At 49.1% G+C, this 17,282-nt stretch overlaps 1 protein-coding gene across 1 annotated transcript; it reads right to left on the reverse strand.

Annotated features, from left to right (window-relative positions):
• Positions 1-742: 742 nt before the first annotated feature.
• STC1 (stanniocalcin 1) lies at positions 743-15,996 on the reverse strand. The gene is made up of 4 exons (XM_043987947.1): positions 15,863-15,996; positions 11,628-11,770; positions 8,534-8,745; positions 743-2,671 (listed from the first exon to the last, which is right to left on the reverse strand). The coding sequence occupies exons 1-4, from the start codon at positions 15,978-15,980 to the stop codon at positions 2,401-2,403; spliced, it is 744 nt and encodes a 247-aa protein (XP_043843882.1). The 5' UTR covers positions 15,981-15,996; the 3' UTR covers positions 743-2,400.
• Positions 15,997-17,282: the final 1,286 nt, after the last annotated feature.

The raw sequence follows: 17,282 nt of genomic DNA on the forward strand, positions 1-17,282 counted from the left end.
CATATGCCAGATATGCTCACTGTTTATTCCAGTAATCAGCCCCAACCCCCTAAATATCATTTAAATTATAAATACATTAATGCAAATATAATGGCACAAAAATTTTCTAAAGTGCAACCAGATCACAAGAGAAGAATCATGCAGACAGGTCGAGATCTGCCCCTAAATCACTCTGGGCAGGGAATGCAAGACAAAAACTTTGGAACAGTAGGTAGGGAGGAGATGGGGAGAATGAGTGGGAAGGGAGGGGAGAAGCAAAAAAAAAAAGAAAAAGAAAATTGACAAGAATAGCTTCTTTCCATAAATACATAAATTATATATGCACACATATGTATATATACATATATACACACATATATACATATATGTATATATACTTTAGGGGGGTGTGAAGGAACCACAGCAAAAAGAAAGAATTCCCATGACTGATGTAAGACATTCCCCAGTAATTTCGCTGAAATCCCAACAGCCCTGTTGGGATTCTAGCTCAGTGGGATAGCTTGTGTAGACATGGACACACAAGCCATTAGCTTTTCTTGTATAGAGAAGTCATCGACCCTACCTGATAAAGGGGGACCCAGACTATGGTTGACCCAATGCCCAACAAGGTGACATGATGCCCATTTCTTTGGGAGTGGAGAGCTAGAGGTGACCCTTCAGGTCAATAGGCTCAGCTCACTGCTGAGTGTCCCGAGGATGGGCCTCATGGGGGGGCCAGGCTTGGGGGGAGGAGGGGGGGCAGCAACATTCACACAGCTGCTTTGGGTACCTTGGCAGCAAGTGATTAGTTTAAAGGCTTTGTGGTAAGGTTGGTTGTATTGCTTCCTCTTTAGCTAGAGACCTACTCTGCCCTTGTCCCTTCTCTCTCTCTCTGGGAATCTGTCAGATGGAGTCACCCCCTGCATTGATTTCAGGGAGAATGAAGCACCAAAAGTTTCTATCTAAGCAAGTTTCAAAGGCCTGACTTTCAGTGGGCAGCACTGCCTGGGAGGGACCGCTAAATTCCAGGGCAGTGACCTTGAGAGACTTCTGGATGGATATGGAGAAGTTACTCATGATAATGAGGCCTCATGAGCAAACTGATGGAACCACCAGCTCTGTAGTGGGGTGGGGGGATGTTTTGTCTCTGCCTCAGCCCCTTGCCCTTCAAAAGAGAGAATGGTAAGCTGCTTGTCTCGAGCCCTCACCATCTTTTTGCTATGGTGGGGCTGGCCTGCCAAGAAGTCACAATTCCTAAGACACAGAACACGCTGCTCCGGGAACTCTCTTTCCCACATATCCTATGGAGCTGCTCCCTAGCCAGATGGAGGTGAGCAGCAAGCAGCCTTAGATCCAAGGTGGTGACCGAGAGGTCAGTGCCTCAGCTGGGCATCATCACAAATGCCTGCTGGTTTCCCTGACCCAATTTAATAAGAGGCCCATCTCGGGTTCTGATGCGGAGGGAAGCTACGTCTACCCCCTTAATTATATTTAAAGATTTTAAAAAGGCCACAAGAGCATGTCTATGTACTTCTAGTCATGAGAGAAGTGACTATTCCCAGAAAGAGAAAAGAAGCTACGTCGTGAGGCTAAATCTCTAGGCAATAAAGTTATTATTATTTGCTGCTTATTGCAAGCAGCCTTCTCTGGCGTTTATTTACAGTATGTGAGTCCTCAGTTCTTTACATTCCACAGTTAGACCTTAAGATACGCTAGTTTTTAAGACAATTGTTAAAGAGACTTAAAGCTCTGAGCAGTTACAGTACATGGAGATAGGAGTTTGATTCTCTATCAAAATGCACAACGTGACAGGCCGGAGGATGAGACTCAAGCACTTTGGTGCATGGGCCCCAGGTACAAAAGGAAATGAGACATCAGAGGAATCGAGATCACACGCCGCCAGGGACCCCCAAACCCAAAGCGCAGCATTCATATTCGTCCATGGCCAGCACAGATTCATAACATGAACTCCATTGGACATCTCTCGCGCGGTTGAGATGCGCAGCTAAGCCTCCCGTGGATCCCTAGCGGCTAACTCCATGGAGGGGAACTATTCTAAAGGGCTCCAAGGCTTCCAAACCCTGATGGTTTGGGAACAGCATGGATGGATGGGGTTGGGGGACCATTTGGGGAAGAGCATGGACAAGGGGGGTTTCCACTGGGGAAGATGCAGTAGGGTCACATCTGTTCAGTTCTTGGGGACATTGCTATTGCAATGACAGGACACTGGATACAGAAGCCTAGTTCCATGCAGTTGTCTATAAGGGATGGGGGTGGGAGGAAAAGGAGGAAAGATAATAGGAACTACTTTGAAATAAAAATGTTTAAAAAATTAAACCAGGCACAGTAAACTCAACATGGGCACATTATCTCCCCTAAAATGAAACTATCTTGACAGAGCTCCATCCGCCCCTGTCTCTGTTATGCACTCTCGGCCGACGTGCGTTTGATGTGGGAGACGGCAGAGCCCTCACCTCGGAGGTTCCTGAAGAAGATTTTGAGCTTCTGGGGCTCCGAGACTCGCCTCCTGTTGAAGTCAGCCCGAGGAGGCGTCTGGGCGCAGTGGTCCGTCTGCAGTAGATGGAAGAGGCTAGCCATGTTGGGGCCGATCTTCTCCATCAGGCTGTCTTTAATGGTGCTGACGGTCTCATCATCACATTCCAGTAGGCTGCGAACAAGCCTGTTGTAGTACCTGAGGGAGAGAGGAAGGCAAGGTTCATGACCGAGGCTACGAAGGAAAAAGGCAAGGGATGAGGGGCATAGGTGTGACTGCAGAGAGTGAGTGCCCAAAGTCACAGAGATCAGATGCATCACAGGTAGGATCTGAACCCGGTTCTTCCTGGCTCTAAATCTAAGCCTCTCTCTACTATGTCACAACTCATCTCCCAGGAAGTGATACGGGAGGGGGAGGGCGTGTGAGTCTGGATCCTTCTGTTTCATTTGGAAGGCAGCTTTTTCCAGACGACATCAATCCCATGCTGCTCTGCTCTACAATCTATGGAGTTGTTCAACCTTCTAAGAGGTGTGGAGTCATGGTATTTTCAGAGCTGGAAGAGATGGGAGAACTCCTTTAGTCCATTCCTTTTCTTTTTTTAAACTGGAAGAAACTGAGGACCAGATGGGGCAGTGACTTGCCCAAGGTCACACAGCAAGAACTCAAGCCCAAGGCTCTACACTTCCTAAGGTCACTGTCCTTTCTATATAAGGCAACAGGGGTAGGGATGGAGTGGGGAGGGATGTTCCGAGCTAAACTCTGAGCAAGAAGAAAAGGTTGCTTATTTTTAACTCTGCCTAGAGCAGGGGGTCAGCCATTTTTCCAGGATGACTTAACCCCACCAGAGAGGTCTGTTCCAGGCTGTGTGGTAAATGGAGCAGGACATATATAATGAGCTTAGGGGATGATCTTTCTGTTCTTGGACAGAGCTGAGATGAGACTGTGGGAGGGGAATTGGAGCTAGGTTAGCCTAAATGCCCTGGGTGTCCCTTCTCCAACCTCAAGGGGAGATCACACTTAACTCGCATAGCCTCCCTGTGGCATTAGCAATTAGAGGAGCTAAGAATAGGTGCAGAGCAAAGAATACTTGATTAAACAATGGAAGGCCTGAGTCGGCAGCCTAGCTCATGCTATCCGTATGAGCTTGGGCAAGTCACTAACCACTCTCAGACTCAGTTTCCTCATCTGTAAAATGGGAATTAAAAGTAGCGCCTGTCTCCAAGGGTAGTTTGGAGGATCATGAGATGACTGATGTTGACAGCTGTTATGATTTCTTCTGCTAATAACCTTTTGGAGCCTCGGCTTTCTTCAATATAAAATGAAGAGAGGTAGCCTAGATGAACTGGTTCTGACATCCTAGCTTCTAAGATTCTTTCTAATATTCTCTGACATACTCTCTGTTTCTTTCTCTGAAAAATGAAGGAGTTGGACCAGATGACCACCAAGGTTGCTTCCAGTCACTTGTAGTTCTAACCTTCTAAGATACACACCCTTGGAGCCTCAGTTTCCTTATCTGTATATTGAGGGGGCTGGACCACAAGGTGACTGCTAAGTTCCTTCCAGCCTCGAATCCTATGACTTGGTACTCGTCAGGCTGAGGGGCATAGGTGTGACTGCAGAGAGGGGAGGGAGGGTGTTGACCAGCAATACTGCAGAGGTGACTGCCGATATCCATATACCTGCTCAACCTCTTCTGAAATGTTGGCTATTGTCAAGATCCTTGGCCCCTGACATGTATTCTCAAACTTGAGGGAAACTGAGTCAGGAAAGATGGAGCCTGCTGCCTCAGAGGTAGGCTTCTCCTCTAAAGTATCTATCTCACCCTTCTGTCTTGATTCTGCAGGGAAGCCAATCTGGGTTTCCAAATTTTGGCCTGGGCCCTGAATACTCCAGTCAACTTCATGAAACTGAGGGATTTGCCCAGGGTCACACACCTAAAGTGGTACACAGGAGACAAACTCCAAGTCCAGCCTGCTGTCTGCTACACAGTACAATTTCTCCATTGGGACATCTACCCAGTGATGCCCTTCGCCAAAACATTTCTTTTGTCTAACCCCACCAGCCATTATGGACCATGAGGATCCACATTCAAATCCAGACTCTGACGTTCACTCCCAGTGTCACCTCAGGCAAGTCACAGCCTCCCTGGACTCATTTTCTTCACCTTTAAGATGAGGCGGCTGCACTAGAAGACTTCTAGATGCCTGATGTTTCTGGATAGATGACCCTGTCCTGCTTATACTTAGCACAGGACAGGGCTTGCTTCTGGCCCAGAGAGGGCAAGCTGAGAGAGTTCTCAAGACCAGAGAAAGGCAAATGGGGTCACCAGTGCTGACCCCATGGCAGGAGTCCCGTTAAGTCAGAAAGCTTTTGGTAAGTACCTACTAAGTACAAAGAACTGTGCTAAGCACTAAGGATACAAAGAAAGGCAAAGTGGCCCCTGCCCTCACGGAAACCCCAGTCTAATGGGGGAGATCACACAACTGTGTATGCAGAAGCTATGTTAGGATACCATGGAGATGATATTGAGGGGAGGCGTTGGCATGGAGAGGGACTGGGGCTTGGCAGAGCCCTCCCTCTGCCAGAGGAAGCAATGGGCAGATCCCACGTCTGTCTTCCATCCCTTCCTCTCTCTACCAGCGCCTTGGGTTTTGCCTCTTGGGATCTCTTGGCTAGTGAAAAAAGAGGTAGCCTTGTTACCAACCCTGGGTCCCCGGGGAGAAGAGGCTTTTGGGTATGTTAAGAATGTCATAATGTCAGCCTTGGGAGGAGCCCTGGTCTAGCTCCTGCATTTTGCTGCTAAGGTAACTGAAGCTGAGAGAGGGAGGTTTTTTGTCTAAGGTCATGGTGCAAGTCTGTGGCAGGGTCTTTCTCAGACACCCTACACAGTTACCTAACAACAACAACAATAATTATTATCACTAATGTGGCAGACACTATGATCTCATTTGAGACTCACAACAACCCTGGGAGGTAGGCGCTGCTATTGTCTCCATTTTACAGGTGAGGAAACTGAGGCAGGGCAGAACGACTTGTCCAGGTATCCACAACTGGTGTAGGAGGCAGCATTCAAACTCAGGGCTTCCTGATTCCAGTCCTATACTGTCTATGGCACACTGCTAAGTGCCTTGGGAGTACGGAGGAGCCCCTGTGGAGGAAGGGCCTGGCTCTGGTTCCCTTTCCCTCCTCTGACAAGTCCACCCCGAAGGGGTCAGTTTCTCCAGGCTTGGTAAAGAGCCCGTCCCAACTTTCTCACGAGAACACAAGTTTCGCTCTGAGTCCAGGCCTGGGCTCTTCTCGGCCCTGGAGTCCATGTGGCTTAGGAACTCAGTGTGTGAAAATTTATAAATAGCCCTTTGTTTCCCGCGATCAATATTATTCTCCTGTTTCCTGTTCCCTGTCCATGCCCCAGATAGGTGGGGAGCATCATAGTGACACGCACTGGCTCTGGCCTGGGGCGTAGAGCTCACTGACTCTCAGCCTTGCCTGCCCGCCTCCCCCCAGTGTCTGTCTGGGTGGCCACGCTCCGCCGATGGGGTGGGCACCTGCCCTCCCCTGCCCTCAGCTCCTTGGGGACCTGCCTCCCTTCTCAGGACCTTCTTCCAGGGCAGGGTTGGCCAGAGGGGGTCTTGGCCTCTCCTCCCCCACCTTAGTTCAGATAAGTCACAGGAAAGTGGAATGGACCGTTAACTACTTCCTCTTATACCTCCTTGCCAACTGGCACAGGCTCTTTGTGTGTCTGTGCTGAGATCGGGCTGGGAAAGCAGGGTGTTTCAGGGAAGCTAGGATCTCAGCTGGTGAAGGGCAGCCCGGCAAGGAACCGGAAAACTCTGCCCTTCTAAATAGTCATAAAATTAGCCGGCTCCAACAAAAGCACTGGCGAAAGGTCGCTTTGAGCACGAGGGGCTTCAAACGCCAGCTGCCCAGAGAAGCTGGGTTCAGATCCAGCTCCGGCTTTCCCTAGCTCAGTAACCTTGGCTAAGTGACCTAAGCACCCCTAACTCAGTTTTCTCACCTGTAAAATGAAAAAAGGGTGCCCTAGATGTCCTCTGTGGCTCTAGATTTATGATCGGACAAAAGAAGGCGAGGGAAGACGGCAATTAGCAAGAAGGTGAGGGTGAGCCTGAGTGTATGTGTCTGTATAGGGAGGGGTCCTGGGTGAGATTCAGAGTAGAATTCTCATTACTGCCCTTTCTGGACACCCCCCCCCCCCTTTACACAGTATTATGAAGCAGGTAGCATGTTGCCTTTATAGGGGGGAAGACCTGGGTTCAACTCCTCCTCCTCATAATTGCTAGCTTTCTAACTTTGGAAATGTCACGGAACCTCTCTGAACCTCAGTTTCTTCATCAGTACAATGGGGCCAGGCCTGGGCTATTATTATATAGCACCTATCACAACCTAGGGTTGTTGTGAGGTCCTGGTGAGATAATAGACATAAAGTACTTGGCACAAATGAAAGTAGGATATAAATTAAATGCCCGTTATCATTAGCATAGCAGATTAAATGCTGAGTTTGGAGACAGGAGGCTCTTGATTCAATTTCCCATTATGGGTAAATCACCTCTCCAAGTTTACCCCTCTAAGGGCCATTCTCTTCCCCCTTTTTTTTTGGTGAGGCAAATGGGGTTAAGTGACTTGCCCGGGGTCACACAGCTAGTAAGTGTGTAAAGTGTCTGAGGCCGGATTTGAACTCAGGTCCTCCTGAATCCAGGGCCAGTGCTCTAGCTCTATCCACTGCGCCACCTAGCTGCCCCAAATATACTTCTTTGTTTTTTTAATTTTTTTTATTTTGCGGGTCAATGGGGGTTAAGTGACTTGACCAGGGTCACACAGCTAGTAAGTGTCAAGTGTCTGAGGCTGGATTTGAACTCAGGAACTCCTGAATCCAGGGCCGGTGCTTTATACACTGTGCCTCCTAGCCGTCCCCTACTCTCTTCCCCTTTAAAGTAGAGATAGTCAAAGTATCACAGATCTAGGGTTAGAAAGGACCCCCTTCCCCCAGGTCATCTAGTTCCAATTTGCTCAGAGAGGTTAAGCAACTTGCCTGGGGTCACCCAGCGAGTAGATTCTGAATTTGGGACTGGAGTCATACATTTTCAGCTGGAATTCACTGGCCATAGACACGTGAGCAGAGTGAGACCCAGAGAGGGAAGAGGGACTTGCCTATGGAGATCTAGCTAGTCAAGGCCAGTTGGGTCTAGAAACTAGGTCTTCTTCTTTTTACAACCCTGCCTCAGGTCCCCTCATCTTTCTGATCAGCTTCTTCTCCTTTTCACGGAATAAATACTTCTAAATGTTCAGGAGACTGTAAGCTCACAGAGGGCAGGGATTGTGTCATCATTGACTTTGTATCTTCAGAGCCTACCGTCGTGTCTGGCCCCTAGCATTAGAATGTAAGGTCATTGAGGGCAGGAATGGTTACATTTCAGTGCTTGTTAATTTGGCCTAAACATCTTCCTTTGTTAAAGGATGGTAGCGGGTTGGCAGAGTGAAGAGTGCGCTGGGTTTGGAATCAGGAGCTAATATATTCAGCAACAACAAAGGCTGACATAGAGCACTTACTATGTGCCTGGCACTGTGCTTAGCACTTTACAAATATGATCTCATTCGATCCTCACAACAACCCTATTGGGTAGGGGCTATTATTACAGCCATTTTGCAGGTAAGGAAACTGAGGCAGAAAGTGGTTAAGTGACTTGCCCAGGGTCACACAGATAGTCAGTGAGTAATGGTGGATTTGAGCACTGTCCGTTGCCCCACCTAGCCAGTCACTTTACTCATCTAGAGCTCATTTTTCTTCTATGAAAAAGGAGAGGGTTGGACTGGATGAATTCTCAGGTCACTCCCAGCTAGAGATCTATGATCCTACATGCACTTTGAAAAGATCCTAACTTTAAAGCTAGGGGGTTTGGTGAGTTTTGACTGATTTCTCCTACCCAGAGTAAAAGCCTCAGGAGCGGTCAGACTCTTCCCCCCCCCCCCCCGCAGCATGGGGCAAAGCTAATGGCATCTCTCTCAACCCTCCCCACCCCTTCAGCTCAGGGATCAGTGGGGCACCTGTTGGAATATTGACTGGGCAGCTGGACCACTTCGGTGATGGCTTCAGGATTCCTCTTGGCCATGCCACACATGTCCAGCTTGTGATAACACTCCTCTTGTACCTCGGAGATCATCCTCTGGAATGTGGAACATCTCCGAATGGCCAAGAAGACCTTGGAGGTGACACCATTGGCGATGCACTTCAGACTTTCTTTGACGAAGGCCTTTCCCTGAAAGGTCCATGAGAGAAAGGAGGCATTTAGCATACACTGGGACCATTCCACTCTACAAGCATTTATTAAACACCCACTGTTTGCAAGGCACTGTGTGATGTGTAGGGGACAGAGCAAGAGGAAGAAAAGAAAAAATAAATGATGACTACTGGAGAGATACAACATAGATAACAGCAAGTAATTAGAAAGTATGCTCAAAGAAATCTGACGGCATGCTCATAATGGTGGGGGGCGGTATGGTGGAAATCAAGAAAGACCCTCAAGCAGGAAGTTTGATCTGAGCCATGAAAGAAGTAGGGGATCCCAAAAGGGAAAAGTGAGGAGGGTGTTTATTCCAGGCATGCAGGATCAGTTGGGCAAAGTCATGGAGATGGGAAATGGCTTGTGCTGTGTGAAGAAAAAGCAGTCTGGCTGGACTTGGAAGACCATGAGGAGGGGAGTGACATGAAATCTGCCTGGAGTCTGATAGGAAAGGGCTTAGGCAATAGGGAGACCTTGAACCTTCTTGAGAAGAAGGGAAGGGGAAAGACCTTTGCTTTGGTAGTTGTGTCAAGGATGGATTCGAGATGGGGAGAGGCTGATAGCAGAGAGAGCAACTGGGTAGTAATGGCAACTATTGAGAGGAGGAATGATGTGACCCAGGCTGGTGGCCAGAACGTCACTCATCTTGTCCAACCTCTGGGTTTTACTGATGAGGAAACTGGGTGTCAGGTGGAATAACTGGCTCATGGGCACAAAGGGAGGTAGCAGCAGAGCAAGAATTAGAATATGACTCCTCCAGAGCCATTCAATCAGCCTCATGCCCAGGGGCTCATCTTCATTTAATCCCTAGGTCCTGGCCACTGGAGAAATAAAAGTAGCTGACCCTTTTCTGTCTCTGTAGACTTAACAAAGTACTCACAGCATCTCTGTGAAGGAGGTGGCGCAGTGATTATTAACAGCTATCCTTTACATGGGTCAGCCAGGTGCCACAGGGGAGAGAGAGATAGGCTAGGAGTCAGGAAGCCCTGAGTTCAAATCTAGCCTCACATATTTACTAGCTGTGTGACCCTGAGCAAATCACTTAACCCTGTTTGCTTCAGTTTCCTCCTCTGTCAAATAAGCTGGAAAATGAAATGGCAAACCCCTCCTGTATCTTTGCCAGGAAAACCCCAAATGGGGGTCACAAAGACTTGGGCACGACTGACAAACAACAAAATCATTTACATAATGCTTTAAGGTTTACAAAGCACTTTAAGATATCTCATTTGATTCTCACAACCGCCTTGGGAGGGAGGTGTTGTTATTATCCTCATTTTAGAGATGAGTAAAGTAAGGCATAGAACATTCAGGTAACTTGCCCAGGGTCACATGGCTAATAAAAGTCTGGGGCAGGATTTGAATTGTATTCTCCCTCCAGGTCCAGCTTTTTATTCATAGTGCTACCTACTGCCTCATTAGTAAAGAGAAAGGTAGCCATGTGTGGAGAAGATGCTGAATTTAGGAATACTCAGGTTAGAATCCTGTCTCTGACACTTGCTAGCTGTGTGACCTTGGCCAAGTCACTTGACCTTTGTAAGCCTTGGGTTCCTCAGCTACAAAATGAGGGTGGAAACCATACCTACCTCCCTGCCTCAAATGAGATTATGTCAGTAAAGTGCTAAGAAAGCCTTAAGGGATGAGAACCACATTAGGGGTACTAGTGGAGGGAGCTTCTACAGTTAGGAAATGGGCTCCCTGGTTCTGATAAGGGAGCTTTAGCCTAATCTTACCCAGAAGTAGCCCTCCTTGCTCACACTGGCCATTATCCTTAACTGTGTCCACAGTCTCCCTTCCCCCCACAATGCTGCCCCACCTCCACCCTGGAATCCTACTCCTTTCCCAGATCTTCTCTCCATGTTGTCTTCCCCCAGCAGAATGTAGCTCTTGGAGGGCAGGAGCTGACCCTGCCTGTTTGTATTTGTATACCCAACCCTTGGTACAATGCCTCCCATGTAGTGACTGCTTCCTACCTACTTTATCTAGCTCTCCATCTTACTAGAGTGGGGCTTCCAAGGCTTTTTCCCTTGCCCTTGCTGTCTCAGTATCCTGGCATGTATTGGAGTCCTCACTCTAGTAAAACAGCACCCTCCAGGGCCAACGGACACGGCGCTGGGTGTAAACAGGGCACCATGCCAAGCTGGGGCTGTCAGTGAACCGTCTGAGCCCACAGGAGGGCTGGGAGGTGGTTAATGTAAGTCTACTGGAGCATCCCAGCCCCACCCCATCCCCTGGAGTTGTCATGAGGAAGGAAAGGAAGTGATATTAGGGAGAAATGTGAAAATCCCCCATAGATTTAGAGGCACCTCAGAAGCTACTTTAACCCTTCGAGGAAAGAGATTCACCACTTGGCTGTTTCCAGAAGGAAAATCACTCAGTTCCTAGTTCTTATCCCCAGGAGAAAAGGAATAATTCATGGGCTTATAACAAGAAGGAAGTTATTTTTCTGCTCCCCCCCATCTCAATCCCCTCCCCAGGATCACAGGATCCTCAGTTAGAGTTGAAGAAGACCTAAGAGGTCATAGCTCCCCCCCTAACCAGTTTAACAGAAGAGGAAACTGAGGCTCAGAAAGAGTGGCAGAAGCAGACTTTGAACTAAGGTGCTTTAAGCCCCAATACAGCTCTTTCCACTACTCCATAGTCAGCCCACGTCAAAGACCTGAGATCCAGCATCGGAGTGAAGATCGGAATCTTTGGACAAAAAGGTGATTGCTAAACAAAGTAACTGTGGGTAGGGAAGGGGTAGAGGAAGACATAGGAGAAGACAGCCTCTGTGCTGTCTTCCATCCAACCATCTGCCTCCATTAAGGAACAGTGGTTAGTACTGAATCGAGGGAATCCTTCCTCCCCAAAGTCCTTACCTGAGTATCAAATTTCGCAGCACTGTACAGGAAGGATTTGCAGATGTCATACATCCCATCAGTGTCACAGGTGGAGTTTTCCAGGCATGCAAATGCTCCACAGCCCACTTGCAGAGCGCTGTTGAGGCATCGGACCACCTCGGCTGAAAGAGAAGAGACCATGTTCCTCAGTAGGGGTGGGAGTGGCATCCAGTCTGTGGCACCCAGGTAGAGTCTGGTATCTTAGGGAGGGAGAACCCAGACAAGAAGTCTGTGGTAAACACCAGCCTTGGATTCAGGAGGACCTGAATTCAAATTTGGCCTCAGACACTTGACACTTACTAGCTGTGTGACCCTGGGCAAGTCACTTAACCCTCATTGCCCCACCAAAAAAAAAAAGGGAAGGGAATAATCATTTTGAAGCACCTACTATGTGCTAGGCAGGTAGGCACTGTAATTATTCCTATTTTACAGATGAAGAAACTGAGTCAGACAAGTTAAGTGACCTATTCAGGGTCACTCAGCTAATAAATGTTTGAGGTCAGGTTTGAACTCAGGTCTTCCTGACTCCAGGTTCAGGGCTTTATCCACTAGTGGCCTCTAGACATGAAACCAATGGATGACTCCAGTTCTGTCATACTGGGACAGCTGCTGCAATGACCAGGGGAGGAGGGGAGATGGAATCCAAAAGACTGAGAGGCAAGAGTCCATCCAACCAGGAGCTTTTCCTCCTCATCTGAATGTCACAGAAAATAGGATCCTAAGACCTAAGATACTGACCTTTGAGGTTCAGTGGGTTTGGGAGTCAGGAAGACCAGGATTCAAATTCTATGTCAGACATTACTAGCTGTGAGGCCATATACAACGCATTTCTTCACCTTTCTAAAAGGTTCTTTCCTGCACTAAATCTACCATCCAGTGAGAAACACAGAGGTTACCTTGTCCAAAGTCACACTAAATGGGATCCAGATGTAAGATCTGAATTCAGGTCCTCTGATTCCAAATGGAAATCCTTTCCAACTAAAGCCTAAGTTTAATTCTACAGAGGAAAGGGAAAGACAGGGGAGAATGTATCCCCCCCCCCAAAAAAAAGCCTGTGATTAAGAATCAGAAGCCTCACTAGCTGTACCACTTTGGCCAAGTAATTTATATCACCTCTCCAAGTCTCAGTTTCTCCATCTGTAATCAGGGTAATGACACTATCCATAACACCTAGCTCACAGAGCTGCTGGGAAGAAAGGGCTTTGCCCAATTGTTACAGAAATGTGAGCAGTTATTATCTAACCGTTGCTGGTGTCTTAGGCTCAAAGAGTCAGAGCTGAAAGGGATTTCAGAGGCCATTAAACCAAGTCAGAGGAAAGTGACCCCCAAGAACATGAGGTGACTTGCCCAGGGTCACACAGTCAGGGGTACACTTTGAACCCAGGTCCTCCACTGTCCCACAATGCCTCCCTTTTCTCAGGCTTTCCAGGCATTACCTTTATGGCTTAGGACACATTCTAAGGACTTGTATAAGTTCAGACAGTAGGGATGACTGCACTTAGGTAATGGGGGGTGAGGAAGGAAAGCCAGTTTTGCTCTAGGGAGCTCATTCAACAACTTTAGAGAAAGTCCAAATCTGTTTTTTTCATTGATGGGAAACTCCCAGTTTGAAAAGATCCTTCACCAATGCCAATCAGAAACTCCTCTGGGACTTAGCATCTTAGAGAATTACCCAGGGGTGCTGAGAAGTTCGATGGCCCGCTCAGGGTCACACAGCAAGTAAGTGTGAGAAAAGGCAGGAACTGAACCAAGGTCTTCTGGACTCAAAGTCCAAACCTTGGGAGGGAGCACGGGAAATGAAGAAAACCGGTTTTGGAGTTTGAAGATCCGGGTTCCAATTCTGATTTTTCCACATACTACTTCCATGACCTTGGGCCGATCACTACCCAGTCTCTGGACTCAATTTTCTCATCTCTAAAATGAGGGGCTTGCCCAGATGCCTTCTGCCTTTAGCTCCCATTCCATGTTCCTTCCAGCCACTGCCTCACACTGTCTCCCACATAGTCACAGGAGTGCAGCCAACGATTCCCCACATCCACCTGTGAAGCCATCCGGCCCCTGGGCTGCCCAAGTCACATTCACCTTTGGATCGGCAAAAAGGGACTAGAGCCAGCTAGTATTTTTCCCTAGTCCCCCCATGATAGAGTCTGCTCCGAGTAAAACACAGATTCATTCATTCACATTCTCTCTCTCTCTGAAGACATTAAAAGCCTTATTTAGGAGAAACACAGGTGTGGAGTAATGAGTCCAAGGACCCCGTTGTGCAAGACTGGGAGAAAACCGCAAGCTGAAAACTTGCACGAGGGTTTTTGCATTCTGAATAAGATCTCCCATAAAAGTAATTACTCCCCTCCAGAAGGTTGGGGGGGGGCGTTCTGGCAGGCAGCTCAGTTAGAAGCTCTGCAGCCTCCATTCCACAGGATTCTCCCCGGAGATCAAAAGCTTCCAGGGTTCGGTTGGGCTTCCCCGCCCCTCCCCCTCCCCAGCCTCTGGGATGCTACAAGTCATTTCCCTAATTATAGATTTCCACGGGTTCAAATGATAACTTTGCTCGCAGCAGTTTTAATATGCATTAGGACTGCTATTGTCTTAGGCTGGCTGGAGCTGGGAGGGAATCGCTGAATTTCTATAGCAACCAAAGTACAAAAGGAAATGGGACCTTTGCCCAGGGACCTACTACTCTCCAGTGGGCTGGGGGAGGGTGGAGGTGGGGAAGAAGGAAGCAGGACAATTTCTGGGGCAAAGCTACCGATCTGACACCTGCTGTCACCACTGGGATACCAGTGCATCCTCGGTTCAAATCCCAGTCTGCCGCTTACTAGCTGTGGGACCTGGGTTCAAATCCTGCCTATCAAATCCTGTTATCTTGGTTAAGCCATTTCACCTCTCTTAAAGGAAGGGGTCAGACTAGATGAACTGAGTTCAATCTCCAAGCCTGGGATCCCTTTCCTTCTCTAGGCATCTGTTTTCTGCTCTGAAATCGAAGCGGGTTGCAATAGGTGAGCTCTCAGGATTGATCGACTGTAGTTTGAAATCTGATTCTGGGATTATACATCCATGCTGATGTTTCAGGCTGAGGTGGAAAGCTCTCTGGATCGGGAGTCAGAGAAGCCTAATTTGGACCCTGGCTTTGATGCTTGCTCCCTTTGTGACCTTGAGCTAGTCACTTCCCATTATGGAGTCTCAGTTTCCTTCTCTGTGAAATGAGAGAGGCTCGGGCTAGATGCTCTTAAGTTCCCCACCAGCTCCTCATCTACGCTAGTGCTCTGACTTAGGGAAGGGAGGATGGGGGGCGGGGGAGGGAAGGGATGGATGGTTCCCCAGAGGCCGGAGAACAGAGAGAGGGTGCTTGGGTACCAGAGGGGGAACAAGGGTGTGGAGATAAAACCGGGGCCAGAGAGATCCATGCTGACTCCTAATGACCCTTAACCCTTTAGAGACAAAGGCAATAGGCAAAGAACTGCTTCGGAAGCTGGGACTAGAGAGTCCTTTCACTCAAACAGCTGCAGTTTGGGGGGAAAAAAGAAAAAAAAGGTTTTTTTTCGTCATGTGATGAACGCAAGGTCTGGGGAGAGGGAATGTGCTTCTCTTTGAATTATCCTCGATGACCCATCATTCCTGAGGGTTCAAGGAATTTTTTTCCTTTTCATTTGAGCATGTGCTCTCTGCAAGACTGAGGATGCCAAGTGTTTTTTTTTTTTTTTCTTTCTTCGCTAATGGGGGCTTGGGTTGCATCAGCCTGTCCAGGTCTCACCTTCAGAGCCAGTCCCTGCGAAGCGCTGAGAGCGTGCCTGGAAACACTCCCCACGCCCCCTCCCCAGCCCTCCTCCCAGCAGGGTACGTGCCAGATTACAGGCGATCAGACTGAGAGGCTTATGCAACGAAATACCCCCTCAGCCCGGGCTCGCCTCCTCGCTGGCTTCTCCGTCAGTCGCATAGAAATCCATTAGACAAAGGCGGTCCGCTTCCTGGGGCTATTGGATTACCCCCGCCCGCCCGCCCGCCTGCCCGCGGCTTTGGGGCCATCGGGCATGAATGAAGCACGTTGCGGAGCCCCGACCGGCCGGCCGGCACCGGCAGCCGCAGCCGCGTTATCGGGAGAGCAGGGGGAAGTAGGACAGCTCTGGGGCGGAGGGCGAGGGAGGGGTAGGGGAGGTCGGGGGTAAGGGCGGGGTGCCCGGTGCCCGGTGCCCGGCTCCCGGCCGGCCGCTTACCTGAGCTCTGAGCCGCCACCCGGGGCTTCCTGGGGTTCACCGAGTCATTCTGCTCCGACTCGGTGGCTGCGGACGCGCCGATCACCAGCACCAGCAGCACGGCGGAGTTGTGGAGCATTCTCTGAGAAGTTTCCGCTAAGTTGTCGGGTTTGCTCCCCCTCTCCCCCCTTCCCTCCTTCTCCTCCTCCTCCCCCCTCCTTTCCTCCCGGGCTCTCCCGGCTCGAGAGAAGATGTGGATCTGGATGCGTTTGGAGGCTGAGGCGGGAGCTGGCGAGGCCGGCGGCTGCGAGCTTGCGTGCGGGCGATGCAGCCGCTGCTGCGCCGGGGCTGGAGGCGGTGGCACCTTTGGCTTGGACAAACTGGGGGCTCCCGAGCAGCACCCAGGGAATTTATAGCCGCTCTTATCGCTCCCCGGGATCGGGAGCCAATCAGGAGCCGGGCCGGTCAGCCAATGAGCGGCCACACACTCATTCAAGCGTCGGGGCCCTGGACTTTGGAGGAATATTTTCCAGCAGATTTCGGTACCTGATGCCAATAGAGAGAGAGAGAAAGAGAGAGAGAGAGAGAGAGAGAGAGAGAGAGAGAGAGAGAGAGAGAGAGAGAGAGAGAGAGAGAGAGAGAGAGAGAGAGAGAGAGAGAGAGAGTCTGTGAGGGGGAGGTGGGGGATGGAGAACTCCCCCTGATTAAGCTCCTTCAAGGAAACGGCATGACAACCTCACTTATCATCCTTTAATTTTCCAAAAGAGGCCCCCATTTTCTCCTTTCATTTAGGAAAATTCGGGCTGGGGGTGGGGGCTTTTGGAGGGAGTGCAGCCGGGTCTCTTCCTGGGCTCAATGAACCAAACCATTTCAGGATTAAGACTAATCTTAAAAGCATGCTCCTAGTGTTACAAGCTCCACACCTCGAGTTCCTCCCTCCCACGCCCATCAGCGCTCACATGTTCTCAGACGGATCGATGGGCTTGAGGCAGCAGGGAGGCATGGTCCCCCGTGCGTGTAGGATCACGAGGCAGTGTTGAGAGAAACGGCATTGGGTTGAGCCCAAGGAGAACTGGGTCCTGGTATCAGCTTAGCTGCTGGGTATCTGTCTGGTGAAGCCTGTGGACTCCTCATAAGAATGTTTTTAAATGCATAAAGTAAAAAGCATAGTATTACAAAGGAAACCAGTTATATGGAAATACGGTTATCAATATAACTGCAAACATGCTATAAGTGCACACATGCATATGCACATGTTGTGACATGAGGCACACATATACATGCATGCTGTGTATGCACATATAGACCATACATACACAATTACATACACCCATACCTGCACACACATGCATACAGTTTCTGGTCTCCAGGTTAAGAACTGCATAGACAATAAACTCGTTGAGGAAAGGAACTCGTTTGTGTGTTTTTACTCTGTACCTTT

The sequence above is a fragment of the Dromiciops gliroides genome, chromosome 2 (assembly GCF_019393635.1).
Source record: "Dromiciops gliroides isolate mDroGli1 chromosome 2, mDroGli1.pri, whole genome shotgun sequence".
NCBI classification, from domain to species: domain Eukaryota; kingdom Metazoa; phylum Chordata; class Mammalia; order Microbiotheria; family Microbiotheriidae; genus Dromiciops; species Dromiciops gliroides.